Genomic DNA, 13,656 nt, shown 5'->3' on the forward strand with positions numbered 1-13,656 from the left:
CACCCAGATTATTCATTGATATATTTATGTTAGAAATATCCATGACAGTCATGTTGTTGTTTTAGAACCCGAGGCCATGGTTTCGCTTTCGTGGAAATCCTAACGTCATAAGACTGTAAGTTTCGCTTTCCTGACAGTTTGATATAATAGGATCTACATCGTATTCAGATCGCCATGCAGCGCACAGACACCTCACGCACTTTCACACAGGTACGTTCTTTTTAATTACTTTAATATTATTTCTACTTAAACATGTTACTTTATAATTAAATCTTGTCCGAATCTGACAATTGGCATTGTAGATGAATTATGTAGATGTTTATACTGTTGTTGTTTGAAGAAAGTTCTGTAGCTGTCACTCTTGAAATAACAAGCATAAGCATTTGTTTATGTTTAATAGTTGATATTAAATGTCATTTAATGCATTTTATAAATCATAATACAAATTAACTTAGGCCATTATGCAATGTAAATAATAAATGAATAAATAATTAGAATTGAATAATTATACAATTATTTATTATACTTTCACAGCAAGTGAAGACTTAATATTGTTAAAGTTAGTGGCATAACCATTGTGTCACCATGGGAGTCAGAGGACTGAAGACCTACATTGAAAGCAGGAACAAAAATGATTTAAGGAGCTGGGCTTTTAGAGACAAGAAACTTATAATTGATGGATGTAATTTATACTACACCCTGTACTTTGACTATAAGTTGGATCAGATGCATGGAGGAGACTATGACGCCTTTGAGGAGTTGATCACAGAATTCTTTAAGAACCTCACAGCCTGCGACATTTACCCTTATGTTGTACTTGATGGCGCAGCTGACCACACGGACAAAAAATGGGAAACTATTAGGCAACGAAAACAGGACAAAATAAATGCAGCCTTGGCCGTGTCTGAGGGGAAGAAAGAAAAGGTCCTTCCTATTCTCATTGGTAATGTTTTCAGACAGCTTCTTCATAAGCTCAAGATACCGCTGGTTCAGTGCATTGAAGAAGCTGACTGGGAAATTGCTGCTTTGGCTGAAGAGTGGAACTGTCCAGTTTTGTCCAATGACAGTGACTTCTATATATTCAACCTCAAGGCGGGATTCCTGCCAATCACACATTTCCAGTGGGAAACCGTGAAACAGGACAGACGGACAAACAAAAAATTCATCCAAGTCAAACACTTTACAGTGAGAAAATTCTGTGCATCTTTCAAAATGAACACAAACCTTCTACCAGTTTTTGCTTCTATCTTAGGCAATGATTATGTGAAGCTGCAAAATATCAGATGTATGAATTGGGCAGAGCACTCAGTTACGGACAAACCGCATCCCCACATTGATGGCTTGCTTAACTGGTTATCCCAGTTTCCAGGGCCAGAAGTGGCTGTAAGTGCTTTGTTGAAAACAATGTCCGACAATGAAAAAGCCATCACCAAAGAAGCACTATCCAAGGGAATCCAAGAGTACAAGCTCTTCCCTGGCTCTCTTGCCAAGTTCTTCCAATTAAAGATGATTCCACCTACAACTTGTAAAGGTCGTCTGCAAGTTCTACCTCAATGCACCTTGATGCTCCTACTTGAGGGAAAGATGAGCTCCTCCATTATCGATGCAGTAATGAATCAGAGGGTTTTAATGACATCTCAAGTTGAAGATTTCCAACTCCCCTGTAGCAGTGAAATCTCTCGCCCCATACGCCAGGTGATTTACGGGTTACTTTTGTTGGGAGAACAAAGATCTACTGGCACAAGTAAGTGTTATGTGGAGGAATACTTCAGACAGCAAACAAAACTAAGCAGTCAGAAAGTTGAAGGCTTACAGACCATGGATGGACTTCAGCTAAAAACTTTATTGGAGGTAATGAGAAGATGTCTTAGCTCTCTTTTGAAATCGAATTCAATTGTTTGAGTTCCAATATTTGACATTCTAATATTTCTAGGAACCACTCAGTGTGCGACTTCAGGTGCTCCTGGACACTTTAGGTGTGTCGTCTGAGATGTTAAGAGGGATCCAACCTGATCTACATCTGCAAATATTTGTGACACGTTACTGGCTAGTAAACGCACAGCCTCAGCCGTCCCAAATGCATCTTTGGGGGCTGCTGCTGGGAATGGTCTATGGAAAGTTCAGCAGTACACTTAAAGGACAAAGAGGTATTGAAGTTATCATACGTCATTGTAATTATGTTTCCAGAAGATATATAGCATGCAATAAAGTAACAAAGCAACCTCAATGCCAGTATTGTCATGTGATGCTGGTATGGAAATGATTACCTAAATAGCACGGGAAAAATTACAAAAACTTGGCAGAGGTTCTTGAAATGTGTTAAGCCAGCACATAACATAAAACAATGTCTGAATAAATGATATTTTTTGGTTTGGGGTTTTAGACATGCTGTTGGGACCTAAGAAACTACAAACTGCTGGAAGAAGGATTGATCTGGAGCATGAAACGGCTCATCTATACAGCCAGTGGCAGTCCTGCCTGAAGTGGAGTCTCAGTCTCAATAGTTTACTGTGTTTTCCGGTGTCTGAACCAGAGATTGCAAGGTACAGCATATGTTTATTACTCCTAAACCATCTTGAAAGCTTTCTTTCATGATTTGATAATTCTCATTTTGATTTCCATTGTTAAAAATTCTGCTTACTGATTGTGGCCTCCCAAATGTAATTTAAAATGCTTTTAAAAAATGCTATAAACACACATACAATAATAATAAAAAAAAAAATCTTAATACAGCAAGGATGCATTACCTTGATTAAATTTTGTTCTTTTTAACTTTTGATTAATCAAAGAAGCCCTAAAACATGTACCATGGTTTCCACAAAAATATTAAGCAGCACAACTGTTTTCAACATTTATAATAATACGAAATTTTACCAAATCTGCATATTAGAATGATTTCTAAATGGCCATTTTAAAAGTGTTCACTGTTGTTGTCCTCCTGTTGTTTAGTTTGTACTGTGGAACACGGTTGCACCAAGTCGTCCGTGAGCTCAGAAGAGGCAGGCCTCTGGACAGTCTGCTGGAGAGGGGTTCGAGCGCAGAGCGGCTCTTCAAACAGCTAAAGGACGTAGTTGAAAGCTTGGTTGGTGAAAACTTCATCAAGAGAATGAGAACCGGGCTCGAGCAAAGAACTGTTGGGAACACACACAGAGACTACAATGGCCATAATCAGCCTATAGATGAACTGAACAGTTACTTTGAACATCTGATGTATGAGTATGACTATGAAGATGATGATGATCTTAATGAGAATTTAAGGAAAAGTAAAGCCAAGTATCATCCTGACATTTCCTGCACCATCCGTACCAGACACAAGTCTAAAGCTCGCAATGCTAATCATCCCTCTAAAAAATATGAAAGGAGTTGCTTTGATTAGACCTTAAAGGACTTTGCAAATGTTTGCACGGATACACTTATATTGGAAATGAGATAAGACATGCCAGGAAACCAGAATATGACAGCTTGTCTACTGTATATCACAATCACATTATTTATTGATTTAAGATTAAAAATCATTTTATGATATTTGCATTAAGGTGTTGGACTTTGGAATTTTGGTAAATTAAGGACTGTTCACACAAAAGATGATAACTATAATGATAACGATGAAGAATCACTATCTTTAGAATAACTTTTTCAGTTCCAGTTGATGAATGATAAAAACATTGACACCCAATCAGATTCAGTTCTGCTATAACTAGGTTAAGAATTTATGGCCGCAGGTGTGGACACTAATATGTGCTCATTCTTGGTGTGAATGGGCCTTTAGACTATGGTTGTGTCTACGCAAATTCAACCTATTCAACATTATGAGTATTTTAAGTAACATAAGCTTTTTAATTGAAGTATCAAATTTAAATATTTTTCTATTTAATCTTTCTTTTGTGTTTAAATAACCTTACAGATTTTTATATCATTGAATAATGTATTAATAACTCCAACTTGTCACTACAAGTTGTTCTACTTGCACAAAAAGTGTTATATATCAACTCTACACTTTAATTTTTCATGTAAATTATCCTATTGCCTAGTACTAAATTGTTTAAAGTAAACAGTAAGGCATTTAGGTATTACAAACATTAAAATCATGGGTTTCAATGATTTGAATGGAATAAAAATGGACTTGACTTGAAAATGTAATGCATGCATGTTTTCCAAAATATATAGTTAAAAAATCAACTTCAAATTTCAATTTGTAAAAATGTATTGTACAATAGTGTTCTGAAATGACTACAACAGATTATTGGTTTCAGCTGTGCAAAACACAATAAAATAAATACAATCTTTTTATATTTTTATACTGCTTCATATCAGTGTATTACACGGTTTGTTTTCAAAGCAACAGCAATGCTAGAAAACAAACAAAGGGCATCTCACCAATTAATAAATGTGGACAAAGTGATGATAAAGAAACACTACCTGCAATAGAAAGGACAAACATGATCGCATACTGCAAAAACTCAATTATATCATTTTCAGCTGTATCTTATTAACATGATACAGTGTTGGCAGATGGGAATAAGACAATGCTGGTGGGCTGCACTGAGGTTTTTTGGCATGGGTAGGTGGAGGGGGGTAAGTGTCAGGATTGTTTAGTCGAACATTTCTGTACATCTGTTTAAACTCTTAAAAAACAAATCATTCATCTAACCGAGCACCAAATAGGTGAGGAAATAAATACCACTATAGGAAAAGCCGAAGTAAAGTGAAAAGGCAAAAGCATTTTATTTTCAGATGGCCCTAATACCAGTGTATTAACACAAGGAAAGTAACAAGATAGTATTGATACTACGCAAATACAGAGGAACTGATAAGTAATTGTACAAGCCAGTTGTATTAATCATCAGTCTAATATAAGAACCAATAGTGCATGTATCTTGTAGGTCATCAAAAAGTGGGACCATGTAATCTGGTAACACCATCATATTGTGGGTTCCTGTATCTTCAAATAGAAAGTCATTATAAAAAACTGATTTCAAGAAAGCCTTTGCAGTGTTTTTTTTAGAAATCAGAACCTAAAAAGTGTCTGTACACGTTAAGTATACACAGAGAAATCACCCATCAAACGTAACCCTTTATTCAGCTTCAAGTAATAACACTGTTTTGTGTATGGGTCTTTCTAGATAGACTAACTTGCTTGTGCGTGCAACCTTGCTATCCAGTGTTGCATTACTTACAAGAAGTTTAAGTCTTCTCACCCTACCATCAGTTCCTGGAAAGACTTCCATCACTTTGGCAAGTTTCCACTGATTTCTTGGTGCCAAGTCATCTTGGAGCAGAAAAATATAATTTATCTTAGCGTTTCTCCTGCTCTTGTTTCACTTACTTCTCTGCTGCAAATTCAACAGATATTCCTTTCTCCACCTGGTCCAAAACTCATTCACCAGATTCTGAACTCTTTTCAATCTCTTCTGAAGATAGAGATCCTCCCTTACAAACTCTCCAGGAGGTGGTGCAATGATAGTGGACTTCATTGTTAGTATATGATTCGGCGTCAATGGTTCACATGCTTTGTTGTTTGGCAAGTCCGGTCTCTCGCCCTTAAACGGCAATGGCATTTGATAGTGCCCATCTTGCATTTGTTTAATGACTTTGTTTAACCTTGCTAAAAACGTTAAGTCTTCTTGTGACGCAGAGACGTCCTCATTATTCCTTTCAGCAAAGTCAGACTCAAAAACCTTAAGTATCTCTGCTGGAGTGATCATCTCTGAGAGAGATTGTGCGAGAGATCACTTCCGGCGCTTTCCGCGCTTGCGCAGACTAAGCCCAGTTGGATGTGGTTGTGTACAAGAGGTAAAAACAATATAAATACTGTTCATTTTCTTACACAAACCGCTTGTTTCGTGTCTTAGGTCATCAGTGTGTACTTACGATGGGGAATTGTTTAATTTGGACTCCTCTGTGCATGCTCTTTGAGGTGGTGACCATAGACCTCCATTATGTGAGTCACAGGCAAGAACGGTTGGACCTAAAAATATCAAAATGGGAAATACCGCGGAAACAAAGAAACCTACATCTTGGATGTCTTTGAGGTAAGCTAAAACATACCAAAATTTAATTTGAGAGTGAACTATCCCTTTAATGGTGCTCACAACATCAGAAATCAAATCTGCATCATCATTGTTCTTCATGGCTCTTTTCAACCCATTGATGTGATACTTCCATCTTCTATTATTCTGTTCAAAGCTGCTTTTCAGATTGTTCAGTCTAGTGTCTTGCAATGTTTTACCCTTTTCAGTTAGCATGCGTACATGCTGGCTTCTTCTAATGTCTGGGAACTGTGTAGTATCTGCGCCCACCTGAGGTTGTTGTACTTCTGCAGCAACTTCAACATGCTCAGCTATAGCAGCCTGCTGTGATGGGATAACCTGCTCTGCATCGTCAACTTCTTGTGCTGTAGGATCTGCACAGATAGCTTCTTTAGTGGACAGCACTGTATTTTCACTTGTATCAGACATGTCAATGCTGTGTTAAACTACAATGTAATATCCTAAATAAGGAACAGTCTTAAGTTCTAGTGTAAGCAAGTTCTTCACCTAAACTCATATGATTCAACCTTGTAAATTGTAAACTATAGAACTATAAGTAGCAGAAGCATGAATATAACTTGTGAAATAATTAATATCCCAAATAATAAAGTATACAAAATCTTAAACACACAGAAAATTTCAACTTCACTCTGTCAATAATACATTCAACACATTTGTTTGTCTATTTAGTCCTTAGATACAGTCGGCATCTAGTCATAGCTGGGGGCGTGGCGAGGGCGGAGTCGGCATGGGGGAAAACACTGCAAACATCGTGTGTATTTGAATGACAAAAATGCACATATTGAGCACTCATTCCCAGAGACACGTAGAACAATTGTAGTCTTTTTTAACTTTAATATTCTTATACACTAGTCCATATCGATATTTGATTTATTTTACAGCCCTAATGTAGATGTATTCTTTAAAATAAAATAAAATAGCCAAATTCCGTGACGTTCTGCTTTATACAGCAAGTTCTATTTTTGACTGGATTCCGCGATTCAATCGTTTCGCAAACACAGACGGGGTGAATTTATGAATGAAAGTGTAAAAGTTCTGACAGTTGTTACGTGTCCACACGCTTTTTTAAGTGGGTTTATGTTCGACACTAGGCTAACGTTACATAGTTTTGCTTCAGGTACAATGATAAGGCTAATTATATATGCATCCACTTTCTGAAACAACCTTACACAGTTTTGATAACGTTAATAATGAACACGATGTTAATATAGCCTGCCTGTGATGAAATGCCGACTGCACACATACATATGCTTAGTCTTGGGATTCCAAAACTTCCCTTTATCATCCACACAACTTATTGCTTGTAGCCATTTTGTCATCCTTTCCGGCTCTGTATGTTTATTAGGAAGGATGTAGAACTTCAATTCATAATTTGTTAGTTTATTGGAGGTAAAAAAAAAAAAAAAACGACACAGCAACTCTTTGGCGTGATTGTCCCGTGTATTTCAATTGGCGCCAAGTCAATGTTTTCCCCCACGGGCTAAATTCACATCACGTGACGGGGCGTTCCCGGGGGCGTTCCCAGACCAACCTGTTATGTTGTTATTTCAGTTAGCCATCAAACATGAAGCACACACGGCTGAACGGATAATCACTTTACTCGTTCTCTCACTCACTCACACGCATGCGTAAAACAGCAGGCAAAACTTAACCCCTTCGTAACCCCCGAAAACCTAATGGTAGAACACAACATTTCCCCCCCCTTTCAAAGAACAAAACTGTGCTCTCTCAAGCTGTAACCATAGGAAATGACCAAACACCTAAGCATTAAACTCTGTGATAAAGTCCTTTAGGTATGCGGGACGAGCTCTTGCTCGAATCGGCCGACTCTCAGTTACTGTTGACTGCGGCACTTCTTGGCCCTTCAGGCAGTGGATAAAGAGGTTGAGGCCCCACAGCTGGTGGAGATTGATGCGGGACCACCCTGACAGGGGAACCTTGATGCACTCGGCCTGCCCGTGGTTGTACTGGCAGCGGTGATGCTGGTGCAAAAACCGAGCTGTGTGTTGGCCCTCCACTAAGCTCCTTTGTTTGTGAGCACATGTGTGAGTTGAAAGGGTTTGGCACTTTCCGCAGTCTGCTAGCATTCCAGCGAGAACCATCGCTCAACAAGAATGTGGCAGGCCCTAACTGACAATCCACCTGGAGGGGTTCAGACCAAAACGATGCCATTTTATTGCTACGGTGTGGTCTCCGGACCCGAACCCAGTCTAGAACTGTTATATTACTAGGTTTGGCCTTGTGTCTTCTGTCAAAGTTGGCCTTCATTCGCCTCTGGTTTGAAGTTACAGCAGCTTTGGCTGCTGCCCAGGTGCCGTCTGAGGCTGTAGCTGACAATTCCTGTGGTCTCATTCTGTCCAATGGCAAGTCCATCTCTCGGCCAAGCATAAGCAGAGCAGGAGAGGCCTGAGTGGTGGTGTGCTGGCTAGCTCTGTAATGCATAAGCGTTAAGTTGAGTGCTGTTTGGAATGTATACCCCTGGGCCTGGTGTGCACGAATGACATTCTTAAGGCTTTGATTGAATCTTTCAACCCCACCATTTGCCTGGGGATGGTAGAGTGCGGCACGGAAATGCTTAATTCCTTTACTGCACAGGAAATTGGAGAAGTCTGCAGAGGTAAACTGCGGCCCATTGTCAGTAGTGATGGCACGGGGCATGCCCCAGCGAGCGAACAGACTCTCCAGTATCTGAGTGATGGTCTGTGTGGTAACTGTCCCGGTTGGTATTACCTCAGGCCATTTAGAATGGAGATCATACACGACCACCAGAAAGCGCTGATGGTGGGGAACGCCATGGCCATGAATTTCCCCGCAGATGTCAAGTTGAAGGTGCTCCCATGGGTGAGATGGCCATGGAACAGGCTGCAAAGGGGGTGAGACCGGTTGTCTAGACATGGTTCACAATCTCTGTATATGTGCGCAGTGTTGTAAGTGTGGGGTCACACTTGGACTCCCTCTGCAACTGCTCCAAGGAGACCGATTCTTGCAGAGGTGTGTGTAGCATCTGAATGAGGTTTGACTCCATGTCATAATTTCCTGGTGAGGCTGCTGGTGTGGGTGCCTCAATTGATCGAGATAGCAGATCAGCAACAACGTTGTCCCTCCCTGGCGTGAACTTGAGTTGATAGTCATACTGCCTCATCGTTCAGTTGCCCAGACACAAGCAAGGGCCTCACGTTCACCTACAGAGTAGCGCTGTTCAGTGGGTGTCAAAGCTCTGGAGGCAAATGCTATAGGTCTTTCCACTCCATACTGCATCTGCGACAGCACTGCTCCCAGTGCCTGTGTAGAGGCATCGCAGGTGACGATAGGCTGACTATCAGGATTGAAGTGAGCTAAGACAGGAGGAGTGGTAAGCTGGGACTTTAGTGTTCTGACGGCCTCGGAGCATGCACTAGTCCAGTTCCATGGCTCTTCTTTCTTTAGTAACTGGCGAAGGGGTGCCGTGGTTTGGGAGTACTGAGGCAAGAAACGAAGGTAATAGGCCGTCATGCCCAGAAATGAGGCCACCTGTGAGGAAGAGGTGGGCTCTGGGATTCTGTGTATCGCCTCAATATTTGACTGAAGAGGGGCGATGCCCCTAGACGTGAGGCGGTACCCAACAAAGTCTATGGCTGAGGCTGCAAAAGTGCATTTCTCTCCATTTAATGTAAGGTTATGTGCCATGAGAGCACTGGCCACCCTGCTGAGACGGTCGTTATGGGTCTGGACATCTGGCGCATGGACTACTATATCATCCAGGAATACTCCAACTCCGGGAATTCCAGCCAAAATGGTGGTCATTACCTTTTGAAAGCAGCTGGGGGCGGAGCTTAGGCCAAACGGCCTACGGGTATATCGAAATACCCCAGCGTGTGTGACGAATGCTGTGAGATCCCTGCTAGAAGGGTGAAGTGGCACCTGCAGATAACCTTGGCGCAGGTCCAGTTTTGAGAAGACTGTTGAACCATAGAAGTAAGCAGTGAGCTCCTCAGCTGTGGGTAAGGGGTACTTATCTGGGATAACCGCCTTATTTACAGAGCACAGGTCAACACATACTCGTATTCCTCCTGATTTTTTTTTTTTTGCAATGACCAGGTTAGAAATCCAGGGAGATGCATTGACCGGCTCAATAATTCCCATGTCCAGTATCATTTGAAGCTCTGCAGTAACTTCTTCCCGCAGGGCTAGGGGAATTCTGCGCAGGGGCTGTATGACCGGCGGCACAACAGGGTCAACCAAAGGCCTATGGGTGAATGTTGTAAGGCAGCCCAGTCCGTCGAACAGTGATGGCCATCTCTGTTGCCAGGTGGAGGTGACATGGTGGATATCAGAGCCCTTTTCATCTCGAAGTGTGAATCCCAAGCTTGTAAATAGATCAAGTCCAAGAAGGTTGGCTCCCCGCTCAGTAATGTAGAAGGGAAATGATGGCAGATGTTTAGAGCCATAACGTACCGAGACCCGTAGAACGCCGAGCATCACAATCTTAGAGCTGTCATAACCACAGAGGGAAGTGCGGGGCTGTTGTAATGGCAGATGTGAGAAAAACTTGTGATACGTACTGGCATTAAGCAACGATGCCGCTGCTCCCGTATCCATCAGGAGTGGAAGGCTTACCTCCTCCAGCAGCACAGTACACGTCCTAAAAGCTGCCTGGCCAGATGATACATGCCTTATCTCAGTGTAGTCAGTACAGACAGGTGAGAGTCTCCTCCGTGCTGCTTGTGTAGCAGGAGCTGACCGGCAAACTTTGGCAAAGTGATTTTTTTTAAGACACTTCCTGCATGTCTGTCCACGTGCAGGGCAATTTTGGGCTTTTGAATTGTGCAAACTGGAGCCACAGTTGCCACAGAAGCTCAAACTGTGTTGGTTTCTCTGTAATTGTGCAAGTTGCACTGGAAAACCTTCATTGCTATCTGCAGTCTTTTCTGTGGGTAAATGGCAGTGGCCTGAATGGCAGGAAGATCGCAACTGTTGTGTGGAAACGTCTACAGGGAGGCGCGCGTCAGCAAGTAGTTTTGAGCATTCCAGAGCAGCCTCCACTTGCTGGGCAATTACAACTGCTTGGTTTAGTGTTAATTCGTCAGGTTCTAATAACAGTTTTTCTCGAGTCTTGTCACATAGTATGCCTTCAATAAACTGATCACGAACAATCTGATCTTGAAGTGTCCCATAATTGCATGAGCGCGCCATGTCACGCAGATTAGTCACGTAATCTTGCACGGACTCACCCGGTCGCTGAAGACGCTTGCGTAGTTTATATCGGTGGAGTATGACTCGCTGTTGGCCCGTGAAGTGGCGTGCGAGAAGAGCAACCGCTTCCTCATACGTCTCAGCTTCGCCGAGCGCGCGATATATACTCTGTCTCTCCGCCCCGAGGCAGTGACGAAGCAGAGCGATTTTCCTCCGATCTGGTATGTCAACATAGTCCATGGCCTCGAGGTACACCGTGAAGCCATCGATCCAGCTCGCCCATGGAATAGGCGGTTCACCAGGCACGGGAAGAAAAGGGGCCGGCGGTGGTAAGCTAAACTCAGCCATCTTCGTCGCCAATGTTATGTTGGTATTTCAGTTAGCCATTAAACATGAAGCACACACGGCTGAACGGATAATCACTTTACTCGTTCTCTCACTCACTCACACGCATGCGTGAAACAGCAGGCAAAACTTAACCCCTTCGTAACCCCCGAAAACCTAATGGTAGAACACAACACAACCGTCTGTATCTATCAGGCAGCAAGGAAGTCGACCGGAAGTTGAAGTCGGCCGGGTGCCGTCATCTTGTAGCAGAACTCCATTACCTTCTATGTTACATTATGGCCCCGTAGAAACAGTTTTTGTAAAAATAGGCTAACGATTGCATCATAACCATGCGACTCTCTGTCACATTACCATACAGACAGGAGGAGAAGCTCGCAGGCAATTAACTTAATATGGCGTACTGACGTTACATTTTAAAATACTATACAAAATAATTAATCAGAATACTTACTCCTTCTCACTCACGCCAAAGAACTCCCCGCTCAAGCTTGCCTTCTCTGCAAGATTAACGATGGCAGTTTGCACGCACAGCTACTAGAAGATTTACATCTGTCAGACAGGTTGCTGACGTCTTCAAGCTTCGTTTGAGTCTGCACGTCAGAAACAGAAGTGCTAAAAATAGCTTAAAACAGGCTTCATTTGTCTCAATTGAGTTCCAATGGGGTCGCTGTGTCCATTTCGATATTAGGAAAATGTTACATGTAAAACACGTCACATTAAACTCATAAATAAACAGAAAATACATCAACATACCACTTTTGCCTGCTTGTGTGCTAAGAGAGGATTATATCTTGAAGATTTTTGATCAAATGGCTTACGATTATAGAGAAAAACACCTTTTAATTTTGCGATGATTAATTACATCGTTCCATCTCTTTGTGTGAATGACAAAACAGGAAGTGAACTACAAAAGCATGTTGGGAATAAAATAAAATATAATCAAGAAAGTCTTAGAAAGAAACAGTTGATTATAGAAATCACAATAAACATAGAAAAATAAGCATAATATAAAATTATACAATTTGAACTAATCAAAAGTAGGTTAAGTAAATTAGTGCTGAAGTACACAAGCGCCATCTAGAGGAAATATACATCAACTCTGAGAAACTTTGAGGCAGCAATGACACTATGATTCACACTCTACCATTTAGACCACTGGAGCTGATGACCGACAGACATCTTTTATAGTGACTTTCCCCATCACCCGTTTGTGGGTGTTTTTGTGGGGATACGTTTGTGGGACTTTTTTTTAGAGCACTGTGATCTTGTGACATATGCTTGTATTCTCCTACAACAGGAGCTCATTTCACATTATTTGCCTTCACTTTAGATCATCATGCATTACATCAGACAAAGTTTCAATAGTTGTTATATTATTATATATAGCTCTCTCTCTCTCTCTCTCTCACACACACACACACACGTATATATACATACATATATATATATATATATATATATATATATATATATATATATATATATATATATATATATATATATATATATATATACTTTAATTGTGTTTTCAGAAGATCCACATATTTTGAAATGTTAATATTGCTTTATATTATTCACATAAATACAAAAAAAACAATAACAGTAATAGACAATTATCTTTTTTATAATTAAGCAATTTGATTAATTTTCCTAAGTTTCATGATTAAACTATTGTAAACTATAATTTATTTTTTCAGATATTAACTTTAATTAAAAGGCCAAGAATTTGGACAAGAAGGACACACCATTGGGTAAGTAATTCTAAAAATTATCATATAGTGTATTAAAGGTAATATCACTGAAATATTTGCCCTGTTGGTAGCAGATGGGCCTAAGCTTAGAGCAACAGGACACACTCTTCCAGGAAAACTCCTTGTTGGAATCTTTGGACACAGCAGCGCACAACGCTTTCTGGGGAATATCTGGATGCCCATTGGCCCACTTCGTGAAGCTCACGCTATATTTGCTGTCATTGCCTTTCAGCCAGTACCACTCTGACGTGAACAGACTGCGCCGCAGACCGATCCACAGATACCCAGGACCAATGCTGTTTTGCAGAAAGTTGGTCATCTCTTTCTGGGCCATT

General features: G+C 41.0%; 2 protein-coding genes across 2 annotated transcripts in view; both read left to right on the forward strand.

Moving 5' to 3' along the window:
- LOC113059477 (collagen alpha-6(VI) chain-like) overlaps positions 1 to 13,656 on the forward strand; it is a 1,020,620-nt gene that overhangs the window by 361,444 nt on the left and 645,520 nt on the right.
- LOC113059522 (protein asteroid homolog 1-like) overlaps positions 120 to 13,656 on the forward strand; it is a 30,311-nt gene continuing 16,774 nt past the window's right edge. Inside the window, exons 1-5 of the mRNA XM_026228058.1 lie at positions 120 to 210; positions 535 to 1,851; positions 1,934 to 2,147; positions 2,384 to 2,543; positions 2,950 to 4,565. Of these exons, the coding sequence (XP_026083843.1) occupies positions 586 to 1,851; positions 1,934 to 2,147; positions 2,384 to 2,543; positions 2,950 to 3,376 (2,067 nt within the window). The 5' untranslated portion in view covers positions 120 to 210; positions 535 to 585 and the 3' untranslated portion in view covers positions 3,377 to 4,565. The remainder of the gene's footprint in view (positions 211 to 534; positions 1,852 to 1,933; positions 2,148 to 2,383; positions 2,544 to 2,949; positions 4,566 to 13,656) is intronic.

Source organism: Carassius auratus, chromosome 41 (assembly GCF_003368295.1).
Source record: "Carassius auratus strain Wakin chromosome 41, ASM336829v1, whole genome shotgun sequence".
NCBI lineage: Eukaryota > Metazoa > Chordata > Actinopteri > Cypriniformes > Cyprinidae > Carassius > Carassius auratus.